The sequence below is a fragment of the Armigeres subalbatus genome, chromosome 2 (genome assembly GCF_024139115.2).
Source record: "Armigeres subalbatus isolate Guangzhou_Male chromosome 2, GZ_Asu_2, whole genome shotgun sequence".
Taxonomy (NCBI): domain Eukaryota; kingdom Metazoa; phylum Arthropoda; class Insecta; order Diptera; family Culicidae; genus Armigeres; species Armigeres subalbatus.
The window spans coordinates 366329472-366346681 of record NC_085140.1 but is presented as its reverse complement, the minus strand read 5'-3'; the positions used below and the strand labels follow the sequence as shown (position 1 = coordinate 366346681).

The 17210-nt window shown below is 42.0% G+C and overlaps 1 protein-coding gene across 2 annotated transcripts in view; it reads right to left on the bottom strand.

Moving 5' to 3' along the window:
* Positions 1–644: 644 nt before the first annotated feature.
* Positions 645–17210, bottom strand: part of LOC134213029 (uncharacterized) — a 37757-nt gene continuing 21191 nt past the window's right edge. Inside the window, exons 8-13 of one of the 2 annotated variants that reach the window (XM_062691497.1) lie at positions 10217–10420; positions 9922–10137; positions 9597–9866; positions 7307–9481; positions 2440–2670; positions 645–2179 (exon numbers count right to left, since the gene is read on the bottom strand). In XM_062691497.1, coding sequence (XP_062547481.1) covers positions 675–2179; positions 2440–2670; positions 7307–9481; positions 9597–9866; positions 9922–10137; positions 10217–10420 — 4601 coding nt within the window. In that variant the 3' untranslated portion in view covers positions 645–674. The remainder of the gene's footprint in view (positions 2180–2439; positions 2671–7306; positions 9482–9596; positions 9867–9921; positions 10138–10216; positions 10421–17210) is intronic. The other variant, XM_062691498.1, reaches the window with a different exon arrangement.

The following is a 17210-nucleotide window of genomic DNA, read 5'->3' as shown; positions in this document are numbered from 1 at the left end:
TCAAAGTTTTAAGATACTTGGATTTGAAGTTATTGCCTCAATATGGGGACACTTGATCCCCCATTAGTCACCCATACAAAAATTTGGCGAAAAAATTCAAAAAAATGTAAATCTGTTCTCAGGCTTCTAATTTTTTATAGATTTGACAGATTTGATGAAGGGTTTGCAGGAAAAATTATTCATTGCATAGATATCATAGAAAAGGGATCAAGTCTCCCCAAATTTTCAAATTGCAAATGCTGTCGAATTCAAGAACAAAAATCGTTCATGTATATGCACAGCAATTCCTGTCTAATTTTTTTAAAGCAAGTCCTTGGAAAGGGATCAATTTCCCCCGAACATTTTAAAAGTCGATTTTTAACAGTACTCCAAAAAATCGATTGTGTATCAATAACAACAATAATTTAAGGACAGCTATACATCAGTAAAGTTAAATACTAATTTTCTTAGAGAGTCTGTGTGGAAATCGCGAATGTTTATTTATTTTTGGCTGTGATACATCTGAAATCAAAAAAGGGGATCAAGTCTCCCCAGTCTTCCTACTAATAAAATGACTAGAAGACATTACTACGCTAAATCGCAAAATAAAGGTACTATTAACTGAACACGCTAAAAATATGACTTTAGCCACTGTGCAAGGAGCTCAAAATTAGTAGTTTATTAACTTATCCTAATTAAAATATCATATACCGTATTAACCCAAATGCTGCAATGGTTGCAATCAAACCATTCAAAATCCTGGTTGTCATGCCACTGTTACAGCCATCTGCGTAGCATAGAGTGCACGCATCACTAGAACTTTCGCAAACAACCCTCGAAGAATCGGAAAGTGATGCAACGCACCCGCGCTCGACAATGATTCTTCTCTCGTTTCGCAGCAGATAGCAGCCCCGATGGGCGTACTCTACAATTCCATCGCAGGTTTGTACGGGATACGAAGAGCTACACGAACCGCTGGATGTGCAAACAGCACATTGTTGAACTCGTACATTTTCATTGTTACAGCCGCTGCCACTACACGATCCAGGTTCCGCAGTGCATGAGCTCTGCGGTGCTTCTGAAGCGCATCCACGGATGACGAAGCTATCACTCCAGCAGGTGAAACAACCAGTTTCATCCTCCGAGGGACATTGTTCGGTCGCATTCGTTTGGTAACCCCACCCACAAGAAACATCGATGGATTCATTGCATCGAATGCAGGCGGGTGTTGATGGTTCGGGTACCGTCGGGGTGCTTCCAATATCAGTTGGAGTACTACCTTGCTCAGTTGGGGTATTTGGTGTATCGGTTGGAGTATTTATAGGGTCGGTTGGTGTATTTATGGGATCAGTTGGAGTATTTGAGGAATCTGTCGGAGTATTGACTGGATCAGTTGTCACCTCAGGAATATCTGTGGTGTTAGATTCCAATGGATTTCGATCATTGCATCCAGATGTATCACACAGAGTACAAGAAAGTCCAACGCAATTAGTCAGCAATTCGGATTGGCATCCTCGACTCACGGTGGTACTGTCATCTGATATCGCTATGTAACACTGATCTTCCTTAACATATATGGGGCAGATTTCAGGACTACCGATATCCTCAGCACAGTCCTCGCAACGATGACAGAGTATTCTGTCTTTAGGGAAAATGTCTTTATTGCAGTTATCTTCAAAACAGGTTTCATGCTCTGTACCGTAGTCTGAGCAGATCGTTTCAAATGTTTCCCAACAGCCACGTGACACGACTCCCTCTTTAGAAACATAAGAAATACAAGCTTTGTCACAGGTACCTTCTTCCATTAGCTCATTTACACATCCTTCCCCAGTGCACACTATACAGGTAAGAGTTTTAGAGCTTGTCGCAATAAGATTGCAATTGTTACAATTGCATATGGTGCACTGACTTGTCGAACAGTCGCTTTGTAGTTCTCTAGCGCAACCTTTTCGGATAACTTCCCCATTGACTTGTTGGCTGTAACATGCATCTGACTGACCCAGAATAACTGATCCTTTGCAAGCCACGGGTTCAGTAGCTGTTTCGCATTGCCGAGCACCAGCGCAATCGATACAAGACAGCGAACTATCATACTCGTATGGGTGATCATTGCAGCCATTGCTGCTACAGATGATATCACAAGCATCGTCAGCACAATCAGCTTGTTCGTCCGACAAACATCCCCGAGATAACGTGCCATCTGAAAAAAAATCATGAGAAAACTTTAATATTGTTGTAATGTGATACGGACAGTTATTCCCGGCAGGCTAGTACGCTTCAGTTCAAACGGTTACTTTGAATAAACACAAAGGAATGCGAGTAATTTTGGCAAGGTTTTATTGCTACCGTTGTTTGTTGACCTACCGGGAAAACCTATCGTTACTATAATGGGTCTTTACAATTCAAGGCGGGATGTTTTTGCTGACTATTGTGAGGATTGTTATTTACGTGAGGTCCTACCTTCAATTTTAACGTAACATGAATCATTCGAATCATACTTGGAACACACAATCGGCTGGCCTGATGGTGTCTCTTGACAGTATTCGCTCTTGTCACACTGATGGCACAAAATACGTTTATCCGGAAACACAACATTGTTACACATCGATTCCGTACATTCGGCGAACAATGCGAATTCCTCTCCATAATCGATTGCCTCGTCATAGCACCCTTTGTGAGTATTGTCGTCAGCTGTCGGAGAAATGTTTTTTAATAATTATAGTTTTCCATCAAAAACCTGTGATGAATTACAATTTTTGTATTAATATTCACGAAAATCTATTTTTTTATGTACATAAAAATGAATTTCTGTCGGCCTGAACCTCATAGACTCTGAAACTACTGAACCGATCGGCGTGAAAATTCGTCTGCAGTGGCTTTTGAGGCCGGGTAAGGTTCTTAAGATGTTTTTGCCAAATTCTAACCATATGTTTATTAAAAACATATTTCACCACACGAAAACACACAGAGAATCAAATAAAAATCGAGAAATTTTCAAAAACCTGAAGAAATTGGGGTGGACCGGGAAATTGATTTGGATTGGATTTGGATTGGATTTGGATTGGATTTGGATTGGATTTGGATTGGATTTGGATTGGATTTGGATTGGATTTGGATTGAATTTGGATTGGATTTGGATTGGTTTGGATTGGATTGGATTGGGTTTGGATTGGTTTGGGTTGGTTTGGTTGGTTTGGTTGGATTTGGATTGGTTTGGATTGGTTTGGATTGGTTTGGATTGGTTTGGTTGGTTTGGATTGGTTTGGATTGGTTTGGTTGGTTTGGATTGGTTTGGATTGGTTTGGATTGGTTTGGATTGGTTTGGTTGGTTTGGATTGGTTTGGATTGGTTTGGTTGGTTTGGATTGGTTTGGATTGGTTTGGATTGGTTTGGATTGGTTGGATTGGTTTGGTTGGTTTGGATTGGTTTGGATTGGTTTGGATTGGTTTGGATTGGTTGGATTGGTTTGGATTGGTTTGGTTGGTTTGGATTGGTTTGGATTGGTTTGGATTGGTTTGGATTGGTTTGGATTGGTTTGGTTGGTTTGGATTGGTTTGGATTGGTTTGGATTGGTTTGGATTGGTTTGGATTGGTTTGGTTGGTTTGGATTGGTTTGGATTGGTTTGGATTGGTTTGGATTGGTTTGGTTGGTTTGGATTGGTTTGGATTGGTTTGGATTGGTTTGGTTGGTTTGGATTGGTTTGGTTGGTTTGGATTGGTTTGGATTGGTTTGGATTGGTTTGGTTGGTTTGGATTGGTTTGGATTGGTTTGGATTGGTTTGGATTGGTTTGGATTGGTTTGGATTGGTTTGGATTGGTTTGGATTGGTTTGGATTGGTTTGGATTGGTTTGGATTGGTTTGGATTGGTTTGGATTGGTTTGGTTGGTTTGGATTGGTTTGGTTGGTTTGGTTGGTTGGATTGGTTTGGATTGGATTGGTTTGGATTGGTTTGGATTGGTTTGGATTGGTTTGGTTGGTTTGGATTGGTTTGGATTGGTTTGGATTGGTTTGGATTGGTTTGGATTGGTTTGGTTGGTTTGGATTGGTTTGGTTGGTTTGGATTGGTTTGGATTGGTTTGGATTGGATTGGTTGGATTGGTTTGGATTGGTTTGGATTGGTTTGGATTGGTTTGGATTGGTTTGGATTGGTTTGGATTGGTTTGGTTGGTTTGGATTGGTTTGGATTGGTTTGGATTGGTTTGGGATTGGTTGGATTGGTTTGGATTGGTTTGGATTGGTTTGGATTGGTTTGGTTGGTTTGGATTGGTTTGGATTGGTTTGGATTGGTTTGGATTGGTTTGGATTGGTTTGGTTGGTTTGGATTGGTTTGGATTGGTTTGGATTGGTTTGGATTGGTTTGGATTGGTTTGGTTGGTTTGGATTGGTTTGGATTGGTTTGGATTGGTTTGGATTGGTTTGGTTGGTTTGGATTGGTTTGGATTGGTTTGGTTGGTTTGGATTGGTTTGGATTGGTTTGGATTGGTTTGGTTGGTTTGGTTGGTTTGGATTGGTTTGGATTGGTTTGGATTGGTTTGGATTGGTTTGGTTGGTTTGGTTGGTTTGGTTGGTTTGGATTGGTTTGGATTGGTTTGGATTGGTTTGGATTGGTTTGGTTGGTTTGGATTGGTTTGGATTGGTTTGGATTGGTTTGGATTGGTTTGGATTGGTTTGGATTGGTTTGGATTGGTTTGGATTGGTTTGGATTGGTTTGGATTGGTTGGATTGGTTTGGATTGGTTTGGTTGGTTTGGATTGGTTTGGTTGGTTTGGATTGGTTTGGATTGGTTTGGTTGGTTTGGATTGGTTTGGATTGGTTTGGATTGGTTTGGATTGGTTTGGTTGGTTTGGATTGGTTTGGATTGGTTTGGATTGGTTTGGATTGGTTTGGTTTGGTTGGTTTGGATTGGTTTGGATTGGTTTGGATTGGTTTGGATTGGTTTGGATTGGTTTGGTTGGTTTGGATTGGTTTGGTTGGTTTGGATTGGTTGGATTGGTTTGGATTGGTTTGGATTGGTTTGGATTGGTTTGGATTGGTTTGGATTGGTTTGGATTGGTTTGGTTGGTTTGGATTGGTTTGGATTGGTTTGGATTGGTTTGGATTGGTTTGGTTGGTTTGGATTGGTTTGGGATTGGTTTGGATTGGTTTGGATTGGTTTGGATTGGTTTGGATTGGTTTGGATTGGTTTGGATTGGTTTGGATTGGTTTGGATTGGTTTGGATTGGTTTGGATTGGTTTGGATTGGTTTGGATTGGTTTGGTTGGTTTGGATTGGTTTGGTTGGTTTGGATTGGTTTGGATTGGTTTGGATTGGTTTGGATTGGTTGGATTGGTTTGGTTGGTTTGGATTGGTTTGGATTGGTTTGGATTGGTTTGGATTGGTTTGGATTGGTTTGGATTGGTTTGGTTGGTTTGGATTGGTTTGGATTGGTTTGGATTGGTTTGGTTGGTTTGGATTGGTTTGGATTGGTTTGGATTGGTTTGGATTGGTTTGGATTGGTTTGGATTGGTTTGGTTGGTTTGGATTGGTTTGGTTGGTTTGGATTGGTTTGGATTGGTTTGGATTGGTTTGGTTGGTTTGGATTGGTTTGGATTGGTTTGGATTGGTTTGGATTGGTTTGGATTGGTTTGGATTGGTTTGGATTGGTTTGGATTGGTTTGGATTGGTTTGGGTTGGTTTGGATTGGTTTGGATTGGTTTGGATTGGTTTGGATTGGTTTGGATTGGTTTGGATTGGTTTGGATTGGTTTGGATTGGTTTGGTTGGGTTTGGATTGGTTTGGTTGGTTTGGATTGGTTTGGATTGGTTTGGATTGGTTTGGTTGGTTTGGTTGGTTTGGATTGGTTTGGATTGGTTTGGATTGGTTTGGATTGGTTTGGATTGGATTTGGATTGGTTTGGTTGGATTTGGATTGGTTTGGATTGGTTTGGATTGGATTTGGATTGGTTTGGATTGGTTGGATTGGTTTGGATTGGTTTGGATTGGTTTGGATTGGTTTGGGATTGGTTTGGATTGGTTTGGATTGGTTTGGATTGGTTTGGTTGGTTTGGATTGGTTGGATTGGTTTGGATTTGGTTTGGATTGGTTTGGATTGGTTTGGATTGGTTTGGATTGGTTTGGATTGGTTTGGATTGGTTTGGATTGGTTTGGATTGGTTTGGATTGGTTTGGTTGGTTTGGATTGGTTTGGATTGGTTTGGTTGGTTTGGATTGGTTTGGATTGGTTTGGATTGGTTTGGATTGGTTTGGTTGGTTTGGATTGGTTTGGATTGGTTTGGTTGGTTTGGATTGGTTTGGATTGGTTTGGATTGGTTTGGATTGGTTTGGATTGGTTTGGATTGGTTTGGATTGGTTTGGATTGGTTTGGATTGGTTTGGTTGGTTGGATTGGATTTGGATTGTTTTGGATTGTTTTGGATTGGATTTGGATTGGATTTGGATTGGATTTGGATTGGATTTGGATTGGATTTGGATTGGATTTGGATTGGATTTGGATTGGGTTTGGATTGGATTTGGATTGGATTTGGATTGGATTTGGATTTAAGTTGAATTTGGATTAAAAATCTTGAAATTTTATAATGGTTGGACAGGTTTTAAATTTGCGACTTACAGCCGTCCGGATGACGAAGAGTCTCATATGATGTTTAGTGTCCATTGTAAGCACTGTTTCTATTTCAATTATGTTGGCGTCACGGCAGAAGTTAAAGACGTTTCTTGTTGCTATCAGTAGGAAAAGTGGAAGTTTAGTGACCAGTTCGTCGAGCGACCTTCAAAAGTAATTGAAGGAACTCAAAAAGGAGAAGCAGAAGCAAAAACAAAAACTGAAGAAGAATATTTTGCATCAGGAACAGCTGGAGTACTTACAAGGGCTATTCGAGATGCGGCCGAATCCCATCTGACCGAAAGTCATTTGGTCGAACAAAATATACGGCCGAATAGGTCATATGGCCAATTATGTCATTAGGCCGAAAAGGTCATTTGGCTGGAAAGGTCATTTGGCCGAATAGGACATTTGGCCGAATAGGTTATTCGGTCAAACGGATTATTTGGCTGAATAGGTCATTTGACCGAACATGTCATTTAATCGAACAGGTTATTTGGGCGAATAGATCATTTGAAAAGTAGGAAATGAGGAGTGAGAAGTGAGACGTCTGATTCTTTGATTTTTTTTTTGTATTTTTAATTGCTTCTTTCGCTCCTTACTGGTTCTCTGCAAACTACTAAACTAAAACCTGAGCTTCACAAATTTCCTCCCAGGACAGCTGCTAGTGTGATAATTCATAGATCATGAAAATAATTCAATTAACTAAAGCAAAACAAAAACTATCTCACCATCAATGTAGCTGACGCATTTACGTCCATCGCACAATTCCATCTTGTCCTCAGGTATTTCAAACATCCTTCCACCGCATTCGCGATCTTCCTCAGAGTCGCAGGTAATGCAATAGTGAAGATCTCCATTGCAATCGTTTGTGCTGCACAGCAAACACAATCCATCATTACCATTCGTACAATTTTCTCTAATGTAATCTTCGTCTTCTAAATCACTTAAACAACCCTTCTGAATCGTTTCTTCGTCCTGATATGTATAACACTGGTCCTGTCTTCCGAGAAGAACCATTGAAGAGCATTTACTGCCCTCCACCTTATCGATGCATTCATCTCCTTTACATTGTACACATGAGAGCGAATTCGTTTCCATGATACCATGAATGTTGCACCCTTTACCTAGGCATGCCTCACAGTAATCACCACACAACTCTCCCTCGACGCTTGACAAGCAATCTCTTTCGACCCACGATGCGTTCACGACGAGCGTGTAGCATTGATCGATTTCCCTGTACCGCGAACAAGCTTTCAACTTTGCCGGCGATGGACTAACACAATCGGAGCCCTGACAAACATAGCACTGCGTCCTGTCTGCTGGCAGCATTTTGTTGTTACATAGCCTGTCTTGACAGATCTCGCAAAGGGATGAACTTTCACAATCAACTTCATTCAAACTTGAGAAATTTTCGATGCAGTCTCGTTTTGTGTAGTCATTTACCAATGTCACGCATTTCCCATCGCATTCTGAGGTGTATTCGTTGGTAGATAATTCCGAACAATCCACATTTTTCTCCGAGTCGCACACGTAACAAAGTGCCTCTCCTTTGTTACAATCGTCCTCCGGACAGGTTTCACAATCATCGTTGTTCTCCTGGCATGCTTCGTAATAGGGATGCAGTGTCGACAGATCAGAGAGACAACCCTTTTCAATCGGAAGACCGGTGAAGTATTGTGTATAGCATAAATCATTCCGTTCCAGAAGTAACTGCTTGGTGCACGTTTGCCCGAAAGCCTTACCGTCACAATCACTGTTGCTGGTGCATTGAATACAGGAAAGTGTATTCGGAACAACAGCTGGATGAATATTACAATTATTTTCACGGCATAATTTGCAGGGTTTATCACTGTAAAATAGTCTCCATTCATCATCGGTGCAACCTCGATAGACGGCAGTTTCGGTTTCTGCATATGTGTAGCATTGTTGGTCAGATTCGTAAACAGGACATGGTTTCGGTTCGGTAGGCACAAGACAATTCAGATCTTTACATTGGTAGCAATGCAAACGATCTGTGGGTATTATATCTGAATTGCACATATGACTTTGACAACTCTTTTTAAGAGGACCTTCCATGTCATCATCAATCTGTCCAGCGGAACAGCCTCGATTTAGATGACCATTGACGGTTACTTCGGTATAACAATGGGCGAGGCCAATACAGGTTTCCGATACTCCGATGTCCGCTGGGTTTGTTATGCATTCGATTTCCTCTTCACTTGAACATTTGTAGCAAGTTAGATCTGGAGTATTGCAGTAGTTGTTATTACAAAGCGTGCAGGAAGTTCTTGGTCCGTAGCAGTCAGATACAATCTCCAATGATATTCCTTCACTGAGACACCCTCTGAATACCAGACTGCTGAACACTTCATATTCTACGCATTGATCAACAAGCATTCCATCTTTACACTGTTCGGGTGGTGTATACTCCGAGCACTCTGCTGCTGATTGACAAGAAGAACACCACAACGGTTCTGTTCGAATTGTATCAGTGTTACATGCCTCCTTATCCTCACAGGTTATACAATTAACATCTGCCAGACATGTTTCATAATTACTATCGCCTACACAACCACGATCCACTGTAAGATCGTCCATATTTTGCACAGTATAACATCCTTCAAACGTTGGTAGATCGCATGCTTCGGGAGTCAACGTGCCAACAGTGTCACAGCCAAGACATCGGTAGCATGAGTAGACTGGTTCTTTGTTGCAAGCTGGGTTCGAACATGGCTGGTAATCAGACAGTGAGTCGATATCAACATCTCCAGCGCAACCACGAACCACCTCGCCGTTTACATTTCTAGCAGTGTAACATTCATCGTCGATATTTTCACAAAGTTTTGTTGCATATAAATCTGTTGTTGAGCATTGCTGCGTACAAGTGAAGCATTCTGCAAGTTCTGAAAAAAACGAATCAAATGCCATTAGATAAATTGGACCAAATAAAAGAAAATGCGAGAAATTGAACGATTGTCTTTTTTCAACCTGCATTCGTATTGAAATCGCGTTCATTACCTTTTGTATTGCAAAAATTGGCATCACATGTGTAGCAATGTTCAGCATCTGAACCACAAATTTCGTTTTTGTATTCATTACAACCTAAACGCACCTCTCCCTCATTTTGGTATCGAACACATTTCTCATTCGACTGGACATCACTACATAAACCATTACAATCACTTGTCGCTCCGCAAACGTCGTTATCATTGCACAGATTGGTATCACATACTTTGCTGCATGATGGTAGCGATTCTTCACTTACGCATCCTCGTACGAAGCTATCTTCTGGAAAACAAAAAGATCAATTTTGCAAGTATTTTTTTGTGGTTTTACCACTTACCGTCCCGTACGTAAATTACACAACTTTCGGTTGTTTTACAAGTAGAAGGGTTCAAATTACCCACGCAGTCGTTCTCACCATCCTGGAAAGTGCACTCAAAGCATTCAAAAGATGTGGCCGAGTTGCACTTGCTTTCATCACACTCAAAACATTCCAAATCGTCTTCACATTTCGTATCCAATTCAGATAAACATCCACGACTCGTGATAGATTCTCCTGTTTACATACATTCATGCAAATTATGTAATCGGATACATTTGTGGAATCTAGATGGACATTCTAGAATCAATCTTACCATTGAATTTATAGAAGCATCCAAGCACATGGTTGCGACTGCAGTACTTGAGCTGACTTTCATCAATATGTTCGCAATCATTTTCGCACTGGTAGCACTTGTAAGCATTTTCCGGAATCAATCCAACGTTTTCACCAGGACCGGTACTACCCGATACTGTTTCCTCGAAACTGCTCGAGCATCCTCTTTTGGTGTAACCATTTTCTGGGAAAATATAAACAGTGTTCTGTTAAGAACTATTTATTGATTGAAAATGACAAAAAACTCGACAATGGTCCAGATCCATACATTCATTACTTGCTTTCGGTGGTTCCACATTCGTACAAAAACTTGTTCATTCAAAGTTAATTGTTTATATGCCGGGTATTAAGTCATCTGGATTGGTTATTAAATACTATGTCTGAAACTCGAATAATGCACATGCACAACATGTGACAGATTTACCCTCTTGTTAAGGCACGTCACTTCGTTGTACGGCCCTCTTTTAACGGCACGTGACGTAAACAGAATTTAACCCTCTAATGCCCACGACCGCCTTTAGACGGGGTATTTTAATTATTTTTTTGTGCGATTTCGAAAAGTTTTTGATGTTGATCAATAATATAAACTTCAATACGTGCTTAATCGCGGCTTAAAGTACATTTTCAAATTTCTACACATTTATTAAAAAGCATTAAAAATTAAAAATTTCAAAAGTGAAATATTTGTAGTTTAGTTATTTTCTACAACTAACCTTATTCAATAGAAGGTTATACAGTGACCTTCATAATAAAAAGCCCACTTGCAGTTTTTCATACAAAATGGTCAACTTTTTAGATCTAGATCTCGATTGCGTGTGAACCAATTTTGCTGAAAATTTGACCAGAGCTCAGATATAACTTGAATTTTACCACACCTGAGTTTCGACTATATTGATTCATAGGGTAAAAAATTATCGCGGTAATACCAAAACGATTTTTTTTTGGCAAAAAACTGATTTTTTTGATTGATTGGTTGATTGATATTGGGGGGCAGTGGGCCCTGTTAAACCTCTATAAAAAGCTGCATGAATCCGCAAGTAGGCTCCGCCAAAGGGACCGCGTGCCGCTCAAAGCGCACAAGCCCAAGTCCTGGTGTTAGGTAGGACGCTAAACAGCCCTGACACGACGGCCCTCCGACGAGACAGGAGGTTTGCGCAGGCCCAATAAGCCGCCTTTAAAAACAACTATTACGAACGACATAGAAGATAATACGACTCGATACAATCGACAACGACCTAGGCGACGAATAAAGGATCACGATTGGAAGCTTGGAACATGGAACTGCAAGTCGCTAGGCTTCGCAGGTTGCGACAGGATAATCTACGATGAATTACATCCCCGCAACTTCGATGTCGTAGCGCTGCAGGAAATCTGCTGGACAGGACAGAAAGTGTGGAAAAGCGGGCATCGAGCGGCTACCTTCTACCAAAGCTCTGGCACCACCAACGAGCTGGGAACCGGCTTCATAGTGCTGGGTAAGATGCGCCAACGCGTGATTGGGTGGCAGCCAATCAACGCAAGGATGTGCAAGCTGAGGATAAAAGGCCGTTTCTTCAACTATAGCATCACCAACGTGCACTGCCCACACGAAGGGAGATTCGACGACGAGAAAGAAGCGTTCTATGCGCAGCTAGAGCAGACATACGATGGATGCCCACTGCGGGACGTCAAAATCGTCATCGGTGACATGAACGCACAGGTAGGAAGGGAGGAAATGTATAGACCGGTCATCGGATCGGATAGTCTGCATACCGTATCGAACGACAACGGCCAACGATGCATAAACTTTGCAGCCTCCCGCGGAATGGTAGTCCGAAGCACATTCTTCCCCCGCAAGAATATCCACAAGGCCACATGGAAAGCACCTAATCAAGTAACGGAAAACCAAATCGACCACGTTCTAATCGACGGTAAATTCTTCTCCGACATCACGAACGTACGCACTTACCGCAGTGCGAATATTGAATCCGACCACTACCTCGTTGCAGTATGCCTGCGCTCAAAACTCTCGACGGTGATCAACACGCGTCGGAGTCGTCCGCCGCGGCTAAACATTGGGCGGCTACAAGACGGTAGGCTAGCCCAAGACTACGCGCAGCAGCTGGAACCCTAGCAACACACATGTTTCACAAAAGTTACTGCAACTTATATGTGACCAGATTTAGTCACAATCAAGTTGCTGCAACCAGCTTTGTCCAACTTGTGCTGCTCGGGAAGTGGCACTCCCAACGGAAGAGCAGCTAGGCGCAGCATCTCTTGAAGATGGCTGGAGAGATATTCGATCCGCCATTGGAAGCACCGCAACCGCTGCACTAGGCAAGGTGGCTCCAGATCAGGGAAACGACTGGTATGACGGCGAATGTGAGCAGTTAGTTGAGGAAAAGAATGCAGCATGGGCGAGATTGCTGCAACACCGCACGAGGGCGAACGAGGCAGTATACAAACGGGCGCGGAACAGGCAAAACTCGATTTTCCGGAGGAAAAATCGCCAGCAGGAAGATCGAGACCGTGAAGAGACGGAGGAACTGTACCGCGCTAATAACGCACAAAAGTTCTATGAGAAGTTGAACCGTTCACGTAAGGGCCACGTGCCACAGCCCGATATGTGTAAGGACATAAACGGGAACCTTCTTACAAACGAGCGTGAGGTGATCCAAAGGTGGCGGCAGCACTACGAAGAGCACCTGAATGGCGATATGGCAGACAACGGTGGCGGTATGATAATGAACCTAGGAGCACGCGCGCAGGACATGCGACTTCCGGCTCCGAATCTCCAGGAAATCCAGGAGGAGATCGGCCGGCTGAAAAACAACAAAGCCCCTGGAGTTGACCAACTACCAGGAGAGCTGTTTAAACACGGTGGTGAGGCACTGGCTAGAGCGCTGCACTGGGTGATTACCAAGGTTTGGGAGGATGAGGTTCTGCCGCAGGAGTAGATGGAAGGTGTCGTGTGTCCCATCTACAAAAAGGGCGATAAGCTGGATTGTAACAACTACCGCGCAATCACATTGCTGAACGCCGCCTACAAGGTACTCTCCCAAATTTATGGGTGAACGCTCTACCATAGACCAGGTGTTCGCCATACGTCAGATATTGCAGAAATGCCGCGAATACAACGTGCCCACACATCATCTATTTATCGACTTCAAAGCCGCATATGATACAATCGATCGGGACCAGCTATGGCAGCTAATGCACGAAAGCGGATTTCCGGATAAACTGATACGGTTGATCAAGGCGACGATGGATCGGGTGATGTGCGTAGTTCGAGTTTCAGGGGCATTCTCGAGTCCCTTCGAAACGCGTAGAGGGTTACGGCAAGGTGATGGTCTTTCGTGTCTGCTATTCAACATCGCTATGGAGGGAGTAATACGAAGGGCAGGGATTGACACGAGTGGTACGATTTTCACGAAGTCCGTCCAGTTATTTGGTTTCGCCGACGACATTGATATCATGGCACGTAACTTTGAGAGGATGGAGGAAGCCTACATCAGACTGAAAAGCGAAGCTAAACGGATTGAACTAGTCATCAATACGTCGAAGACGAAGTACATGATTGGAAGAGGCTCAAGAGAGGTCAATGTAAGCCACCCACCACGAGTTTCTATCGGTGGTGACGAAATCGAGGTGGTTGAAGAATTCGTGTACTTGGGCTCACTGGTGACCGCCGATAACGATACCAGCAGAGAAATTCGGAAGCGCATTGTGGCTGGAAATCGTATGTACTTTGGACTCCGTAAGATGCTCCGATCGAATAGAGTTCGCCGCCGTACCAAACTGACTATCTACAAAGGGCTTATAAGACCGGTAGTCCTCTATGGGCACGAGACCTGGACGATGCTCGTGGAGGACCAACGCGCACTGGGAGTTTTTAAAAGGAAAGTGTTGCGTACCATCTATGGTGGGGTGCAGATGGCGGACGGTACGTGGAGGAGGCGAATGAACCACGAGTTGCATCAGCTGTTGAGAGAACCATCCATCGTTCACACCGCGAAAATCGTAAGACTGTGGTGGGCCGGGCACGTAGCCAGAATGTCGGACAGTAATCCGGTGAAAATGGTTCTCGACAACGATCCGACGGGAACAAGAAGGCGAGGTGCACAGCTGGCAAGATGGATCGATCAGGTGGAGGACGATTTGCGGACCCTCCGCAGACTGCGTGGTTGGCGAAGTGCAGCCATGGACCGAGCTGAATGGAGAAGACTTTTATGCAGCACAGGCCACTCCGGCCTTAGTCTGATAATATATAAATAAATGGAAGATATTTGCATGGGTATTCGCGTAACATACAGTTTAGTAGAAATGCTATCAATACCAGTGTTTAACTCGATTTTTTTTAAATGTTACTTAGGTCCTTTTGAAAAGTTAAGCGAGATTTATCCAATTCGTTGCACGGAAAATAAAAAAAAAACACTGAAAATTTAAAAATTGCAATAAGTCAGCATTGTCAGCAATCAGAAAAGATTAATAGACTCCAACAAGGCTATAAGATCTACCCACATAATTAAAAGGCGGATAACTCTTTTAAAAACTGGTTAATGTCCTATTTGATCAATAAAACCAAATTGGATATGCCTTCAATAATTGTTCCATTTGAGGTCATCCAAGAATTCCCTGGAGTATAGGTTGTGAGATCTACTCGCGTAACCAAAGGGCTGTTATTTTTTCAAATGAATAATGTTCTATCCGATCTAGGGGATACTTCTTAAATAGCTGTCCCTTTCCAGTTTATCCAAGAACACCCTGGAGTATGGGACTTGAGGTCTACACGCTCAACCAAAGGGTTGCTATCTCTGTTTGAAATGGTCCATGCAGTTTTCAATCCGTAGAATCAAGTTGGAAATGCCATCCTAATAAATAATTCTTCCCAGGTCATCCAAGAATTCTCTGGAGTATAGGCCTTCAACCATTGTTGCATCCCAGTTTAACCAAGAATTTCCTAAAGTATAGGCTTTCAGCTCATTGAAAGCTGTTAGCCTTTTCTGAACGTTTATGCTGATTGCGATTCAGCAATTGTTCTATTTAAGTTTATTACAAATAATGTTTCATTGAAGTTTGATGTCGTCACGCGTACCCAAAGGGCTGTTATCTCTTTTGTTAATGGTTCATGCCCTTCTATAGAAGGGCATCTTCTATAGAATCTTCTATAGACAGATCTTCGATAGAATCTATAGAAGCAAATTTGATATGCATTTAACAAAACAAATAGATCATTCGTTAACGCGTATTGAACTTCAGGCCTGTTCTTCAGTTCTTGGAATTCTTGGATGGCTTGGAATGAACAAACACAGAGAAACAGACGTCTCACTCAACACATGTTACATCGTTCACCTTTGATTCGATGCTGGGTCATTAGGCCGAATGGTCATTTGGCCGAACGGTCATTAGGCCGAATGGCCATTATGCCGAATGAGAACTAGGGAGTGAGAAGTGAGTAGTGCGAAGTGAGGAAGAAATAGAACGAAAGAAGGAAAAAGGAAGAAGAAGGAAGAAGGGAAAAGGAAGAAGGAGAAGGAAAAAGGAAAGAGGAAGAAGGAAGAAGGATGAAGGGAGAAGGAAAAAGGAAGAAGGAAGAAGGAAGAAGGAAGAAGTAAGAAGGAAGAAGGAAGAAGGAAGATGGAAGATAAAAGAAGGAAGAAGGAAGAAGTAAAAAATGAAGAAGGAAGAAGGAAGATGGAAGAAGGAAAAAGGAAGGCAGAAAAAAGAAGGAAGAAAATGGAAGAAAGAAGAAAGAAGGGCGAAGGGAGAAGGAAGAGGGAAGAAGGAAGAGGAAAGCAGGAAGAAAAAAGAAGGAAGAAGGAAGATCGAAAAAAAAAGGAAGAAAGAAGAAGGAAGAAGAAAGACATGTGAAAGAAGCCAGAAAGAAGAATGTAGAAGGGAGGAGGAAGAAGGTAGAAGGAAAAAGGAAGAAGAAAGAAGGAAGACAGAAAAAAGAAAGACGGGAGAATGAAGGAAGGAATAAAGAAGAAGAAAGAAAGTAGGAAGAGGTAAGAAGAAAGAAGGAAGAAGAAAGAAGGAAGAAGGAAAAAAAAGGAAAAATGAACAAGGAATAAGAAAGAAGTACCGTCAACTGGGGGGAAGATGATCATTGAGGTGAAGATGATCATTTGATGTGTCAGTAAAAAGTGCCAAATTTTTTAATGAAACGGTAGTCAACGGTAGAAAACGGTAGTTCTCCGTTCAGGTAATGTTACCGCTAGGTAGAAATCCGAGTTTTTCGATTATAATCATGAAAATGTATTTTGTGGAAGAAAGAGAGAGATAGTCATAAATGACGCTATTTTCGTTTCAAATATTGACTTCGTAGACTTCTTTACGTAGTAAATTCAACATTCATACAAATGACCTAGTGTATTTTGACTACTAGGTCATAATTATTTTAGTAGAGCTGTCTTGATCAACTTCACCCCAAACCAGATTACTAAAAAAATGTGTGATAATTTAATTTATTTTAATAAATGCGAATGCATTTCAGAAAACTAAAGCTGTTGATTGTTGCAACGTATAGCAGTACATGTTTTGAAAATATTTGTTTCGATTTGAAATGTAAACACACATTGTTATTGCATGTTTTGTCCTAAAAATGATCATCTTCCCCCCAGTTGACGGTAATTATGTTGGTATATTCGGTTGTGCAGTCCAAGAACTCGGTCAAAACGATAATAATAAAAAAATAAAAAAGGAAAAAGGAAAAAGGAAGAAGAAAGAAGGAAAAAGAAGAAAGAAGAAGACAGATAGAAGAAGGAAGATGCAAGAAGGGAGAAGGAAGAAGGGGTAAGGTGAAGAATGACGGCCTAATGACCGTTCGGCCCTAATGACCATTCGGCATAATGACCTTCGGCCTAACGGTCTTCGGCCTAATGCCCTGGCACTATTTGAATCGCCCCATAGATGTTAGTTTATGCGTGGAGGCCTGAAAGCCTAAACTCCAGTTCTTGGCTCTTGGCCCTAGAACATGTGATAATAACTATAGA